Source organism: Crassostrea angulata, chromosome 5 (assembly GCF_025612915.1).
Source record: "Crassostrea angulata isolate pt1a10 chromosome 5, ASM2561291v2, whole genome shotgun sequence".
Classification (NCBI taxonomy): Eukaryota; Metazoa; Mollusca; class Bivalvia; order Ostreida; family Ostreidae; genus Magallana; species Magallana angulata.
In genome coordinates, this window is record NC_069115.1 from 45,859,551 (window position 1) to 45,866,326 (window position 6,776).

The following is a 6,776-nucleotide window of genomic DNA, read 5'->3' on the forward strand; positions in this document are numbered from 1 at the left end:
ATTGGTCCCTAGGACTTCGCTGTAACCGAGTTTTACTGTAGTATTGTATTTATATGTAGCTTATTAAAGGATGAGTGTTAGCTTGCTTTTAATAAGAAAGTGTATACTGTATAACATTGAACGGTTTTGTGGAAATATGTTTCTCCGTAACTAGTGTTATTCACCGATCCTTACAAACCCGAAACACGAACAGATCTGTTATGAAAACCAACAGCATTTATTTTGTGCATTTTCGGATGGTTTGTTTTCTCATTGCTCTACAGGTATGCTTCTTTTTGTTCAATGATAAAAGCATTACAATTTTGTGAACAGCTAGTCGTTGAAAGATTTGAAAGATAAATAAACTTTAAGGGTCTGACAAACGCCCTTATCTATGGATGCTAAATGGTCAACAAATTACCAATTTGATCCACATTAAAGCTTTAGATATGATTTATTTGGCAAAATGTTATAATAGTTATTTAGAAATTTCAATTCCAAATAATCTTCCATTAAAACTTGAACACTTTCTTTTACCTTTATACAGACCCTTTAATAAAAAAAGAGATGTAAATGTTGAATGAACATATTTTTTGTAGGATATTGAAACTAAATGCTTGCCCACAGAATTGTCTGTCCTGTCCAAGCAGTGGTCCCAGACGATAACAAGTTGCACAAAAAGCTGTCCTGTGAACCAATACATATTCCAACAAGCTTGCTTAAAAGAATGTCCTCAATTTACTACTCAAATTGACAATGGGTTTATAAAGTACTGTATAAATCCCTTCGTAAATGAATTGGAATGCCCAAGTAAATTTTGTAATCCTGAATATTCATATTGTTTGAATGGAAATTGTGTAAGTTCATGTCCGGAATACACAGTGAGCCATAATGGTTCGTGTTTAATGAAGTGTCCAAAGGAGTTGCCATACATTACGGCTTACTGCGACGGAGTATGTTACACTGGGGCAAAGTTTTGTTCCAAGACATGTCCTTATTCTCATCCATATATTTTTAGGTCCCTAAAACTTCTGCACTGTTTGGTTGAATGCCCAAAATACACCTCTATAGATGGCAGATTTTGCAAATTATCTTGTCCAGTTGATAGCCCTCTTCTTTTCAATAATACATGCTTTAAAAAATGCCCAGATACACATCCAATGATAGTTATTCAAACATCGCCTTTCAATCAAATCTTCACATGCAGGACAGAATGTCCCAAAGACAATGCATCGTTTAGAAACGTTTGTGTTTTTGTTTGTCCCAATGGTACTTTCTTTGACAACGGATTACAAAGGCAATGTGTGGATCAATGTGGAAACAAACGGCCTTTTATTACTACAACACCCTCAGAAAGAAATTCAATCTATTATAAGCAGTGTGTCTCAAGCTGTCCTCTTCGAAAATATGTATTAAACAGAAACGCTACTTTGGAATGTGTCGATAGCTGTCCTTCATCAATGTTTTCCTTGTATAATAATTCATGCGTACTAAAATGCCCACTGTCCTATCCCATGCAAATGATAACGACCGTTAACAGAATAGAGATAACCATTTGTGTTAAAAGTTGTCCAAATGATATGTTTATTCATGGAAAGGTATGTGTTTACCGGTGTCCGACACCTCTAGTTCATTACATGTCGAAATGTGTATCTGAATGTCGAAAGTCTCTTCCTATCATATTAAAGATTAACAGAACATGCATTGCCGCATGTCCTGTTAGATCCGTAAGATATAATAATACTTGCATTGATGAATGCCCAAAACATGCACCATTTATTGAAAACGGGACATGCAGTGCACATTGTGCCGATGCGAACTCTCTTTCTGTAAATTCAAGTGTTGGCAAAACATGCATCAACTCTGAAACATGCACTAATGAAACTATGTTGATGAATGGAACCAATACATGCATCATAGATTGTCCTAGAAAAACCCATGTTATCATAAAGGACGTATGCACTAATATCAGCGAATGTCTGGAGCCGCATGTCTTACAAGACACCAAACGAGGATACCAATGTCAAGAGAACTGTTCTAGCGATCTGTATAGAAATGGAATGATGTGTGTATCACAGTGTCCTGGTGATAAATTAATTACGGATAGAAACTGTACTGATACTTGTTATGGAACCAGACCGTTCAAATACGGTGGAACTGAATGCGTTTCTGAGTGTCCGGATGAGTATTTCAAGCATCAAAACGAATGTCTAACTGCAAGTTCCTGCTGGGCTTATGGATTATATTATACGTTTAACAAAACTTGCTACGTACATTGCCCGCCAAATACATCTCGACATCCTAAAGTTCAAATTTGCATACCTTTTGATTCTTCAAAAATATTGAGTGAGGTTATAGCTTTTCTCTTCTTAGCCATATGTTTATTTATCGTATTTTACTTGATGTGTTGCTTCAAAGGATTCAACTGTACCGGTCTCAAAAGCTGTGTAAGTCGAACAATGCAATAATATCAGGATAATTTATGACATAATTATGATAATGATGTTTGAAGATGTTGACAGCTATAGTTATACCGACGCATTTTTTTGAAATGCAGATCTTATTTTGTATGCAAAATTCTTATTTTGAACAAGTTCAACAATTCGTATAGTTGAAAAAAATCTGTTTTGTAATTGAACATAAAATAATTTACATAAGTCTCTTTTATACACATATATTAATTTCAGAATGGAAACCCCGGGCATAGATATTTGAATGATGAAACCGGTGACAACGAAAGCAGAAATGTTAACTCTATCGAGGAAAACAGAGCAATGGAAGATTCGAATTCAATATGTGATCAAAGTTAGTCTAAAGCCACGTTTAAGCTAATATGTTCACATGAATGTAAAGGTATCCGCGTCTTTGACAGAAGAAGTTATCAAAGCACAGATAAAATACTATCTTTTTTGACTGATGGGTTAGAGAGTATACCTACCCCAGCATCTTGACAAGCCAGTTCTATTGATATGTGTTCGGAACAATATCAACGTGAACGTTTAAGAGAATTGCAACAAACATGTCTGGTGGAATTACAGAAATATTTAGTGTAATTATTTTGTGAAGTTGACGACTGCATCCAGAGAAAAAAGGGTGTTTTTTTCTCTCGTGAACGAATCCTGTTTGTCATAAATGTAATGAAAATTAAACTTGCAACATCTTTTAGATTTCTCGATCCGATGTTTTGGTAATTATTTTAAAACGCAGGGTTTGACACTAAGGCACATACGACCGACTGAGTCTATAACTCTGTCCCGAGTTTTTGCTTCCACCACTTTTTGCTTGATATTCCAATAATAGTAAATACCTTTGTGCTCAAACTACGTTCATCCACTAATATGAAAAATGTCCAGATCTGTTTTGAAACGCCCCCTCTACCGCTTCAGATTTCAATACACATCCCAAAATTGAAAGTCTACGGAGATTTTGCATTGCATCAGCCATTATTAAGCCCGGATGATAACGTTAAAAAATTGCGCGATGTATTCCGAGTGTATTCCGAATGGAGAAAAGATGTAAACATTTCCCATTATAAATCTCCGTAAGAAAATTGTTTTCGTTCCTGTGAAATTTTATGAGTGAAAAGGGATAATTGTTCAATGAGGATATCTTGGATATATTCCCTTTCATCGATTTCATTTGTTTTTCTTTCACAGGTATGTGTATTTTGATTAAAAATCATCAAAAATTGATGGAAGCAATAACTTGGGACAGACTATAGTAAACGTTAGGTTCTCCAAATTGCATATGTGGAAAGAAAGAAGATGTATATCATTTTTTATTTGTTTGCAAACTTTTTTCTAATGCAAGAAATACCTTATTTAATGAACTATTCCAAATACAAAATTTAGGTATTATAGATTCGCATACTTTACTGTGGGGTAAAGACAACCTAGATTATAAAACTAATGTTAGAATTTTCACAGCTGTGCAGAACTTTATAATCAATTCTCGCAGATTTACATAAGTATACTATTTTGTTCTTTACCATTTTTTCAATATATGTGTATATACATGTACCATGTTTTATGACAATTGCAAATTACTTGTAATTGAGTGAGAACCTAGTAAGTTGCAAAAACTTGTGTTCGAACCCTTTGTATATTATATATACAATGAAATATGCTCGTGTAAACTAACCCAAAGAGCAATAAAGTAATAATCATTTAATTCTATAGAAGTCTTCTCAAACTCAGTTTACGCCTCTTGTGAATAATAAATCGAGTCTGTCTTATCTTTAGGGGTTATAAATACGGGTGATGCAATCACAGGCTGTACAAAACGATGTTTATTACTTTAAGGCAAGTGTTGATATAGCAGTGAATTAGTTGGTAGCTTGTAATTAGGTAATAACACTGCCAAATTTATGCTAAAATAACCCTTTGTTTACAGGTATAATGTCTTTGAAAAAAAATTCAAAATCCCCAGCATAATGGTTGGGTTGGACTAATGCCACCAAAATACTCTACAAAACAAAGACTGATTATATTTGTCATTTTCGTTAACACAGTTACAAAACATTTGATTTATAAAATATATGAATACATCAAATAATTTAAATTAAATGCATTTGATATTTTTTTTCTTAATTTGTAGAAGTTGTTTTATTTTTTAATCATAATGACTTGTTTCTAATCTTATTTAAATTATTAAAGGTTAAATCTGTGTATATCCTCATTATTGTTATACCATTATCAAGTAATGAAAACCTCCCCGATTTCTCAAACTTCTTCATATTTCTCTGTTAAAGAGAAGTAAAGTCTCCCTAAAGTTTTGTTGGTCCCTGGTCAACCATTGAATACTTGTATCACTATTAGTACAGTTTGAATAATTTAAATCTTAAATAGTGTTTGAATGATTCATTATTGGTAAAGATAAACCAAATGAATACAATTAAACATTTTAAAAGCATCAAATAATTTTACATACATATTGATTCCGGTAGACCAAGAAAGTTTTGTTTTCGCCAAAAACATATAATGAATCGATCCTTTTTCAAAGATTCAAAATATATTTCCCCGACTTTGGAATTCCTTAAGGTATCCCATTCCTCAATGTTCTTGTATCAAGAATTATATCATTGATATCTGAACATACTTAAAAAATACAAAGATAATGGGAGGTAAGTGTTCATCCCTCAGAGTTATTGCCAATATAATTTGACCTTTTTGCATCGAAAATGCGATTCCAGCCTGATTAGGATTTGTTGTCATTTTTTTTTATTAAGCAAACTTTTTTCTTCTAAAGTTGTTTTTAATTATGCACAATGGTCACACTGAATAGAGGGATTACGGGAAAAAATTGTACGAAGCTGCATAAATTTTTGTGCGACCTTTTTGCCTTAAAATTGACAATTTCTATAATAGTTACAATTTTATTTGAAATAAAAACATTTTGAATATCAAGAATTTTATAAGATAAGATAAGATCCAGTTTGCCGAGATATGTATTCAGTATCATTTTGACATAATATAACACGGGAGTCAGTGATGTCAAATTTTAGATATATGGCTTCAAAGGTAAAACTCTTGCACAATTTGGCTTAAAATTCAGACATTTTCTATATATTTGCATGATTTTATGCTAAACGTCTATCACTCTCTCAAATTTTAGTTTTGCACAAGTCACACAGGACCTATAGAACATGTCACAAACCTATCAAATGTTAAATATGTGAATAATGAATACTGCGGAATCATTTAATTTCGTGGGGGCCAATTTTCGTGGATTGTGGATTTTTTGCTTATTCGTACGTGGGGATATAATTTCGTGGATTTGTCAGTTTTCCATTTGAGTAGGTAAACTAAATCTTAAATAATTAGTTTTCGTTTAGGATGTAAATTCGTGGGCCAGGGGTACCCACGAATTTCACAAAAATTGAGCCACCACGGAGTCTAATGGTTCCACAGTATAGTATAACAGAAAGAAAAGTGTATTGAAAATTCATAAAATTGCTCGTTTCTGTCAATTTCGTCTAAAAACCCTTCCGCATGAGAAAATAGTTCCCACAAAAACTTATTTGTTACTTGAATTCAAATGGATTTTCTTTATGAATGTTGCGTAATTATGAAATGATGATATTTCTGGGAGGTTTAACTTTTTAAAATAATCACTAGATATTGACCCGTGCGTTCACGGGTTTACATTGCATATGATATCGAACATTTACAAAATAGATACATCGACACACCGTATTGATGACATTTACATAACCAAGCTTTAAGCTTTCAATAATGCTAATAATTTCACTACACCCCGCTTAGTTAAAATAATCTTGTCTCGGGACAGGCCTTCACCACAGTTAAAATGCCTCCCATTTACCCGTAATGTAGCAAAATATTGCCGAGAGAATCGCTCCGAAACGATTAAGGAGAACATTAATGAAAATGCATTGAAAATAACAGTCAAATTATTCATAACAAACCATTTTGAGGCTGTAGATACCTTTCATCTAAAAATCTAATTCTAATATTGAAGAATTCAACACTTTTTCATCAACGTTTTTTACTCGCTTCGAATTTACACACCATGTTGACATTCGGAACTCTCATATTAAATGCACTGAGTTACACTTACCTCCCGTATTTTCTGTGATGAACAGATCTAGAATATAATGCAAATAATTTACACGTATTTGTATTATCGTTTCTGAGTTTATCTATGCAAATGTGATATTGTGGAAACATAAAGTAATAAAGAGCCTCCCGTGGTTTAACGTGAATGTAATACACATGCGCAAGATTGTAAAATCCCCAAAATCCAGATGATTTCCGGTTTTTTTAAAGGAATTTTTGTTG

At 33.0% G+C, this 6,776-nt stretch overlaps 1 protein-coding gene across 1 annotated transcript; it reads left to right on the forward strand.

Annotated features, from left to right (window-relative positions):
- Nucleotides 1-183: 183 nt before the first annotated feature.
- LOC128184888 (proprotein convertase subtilisin/kexin type 5-like) lies at nt 184-4,073 on the forward strand. Its single transcript, XM_052854524.1, has 3 exons — nt 184-263; nt 579-2,426; nt 2,667-4,073. The coding sequence occupies exons 1-3, from the start codon at nt 201-203 to the stop codon at nt 2,787-2,789; spliced, it is 2,034 nt and encodes a 677-aa protein (XP_052710484.1). The 5' UTR covers nt 184-200; the 3' UTR covers nt 2,790-4,073.
- Nucleotides 4,074-6,776: the final 2,703 nt, after the last annotated feature.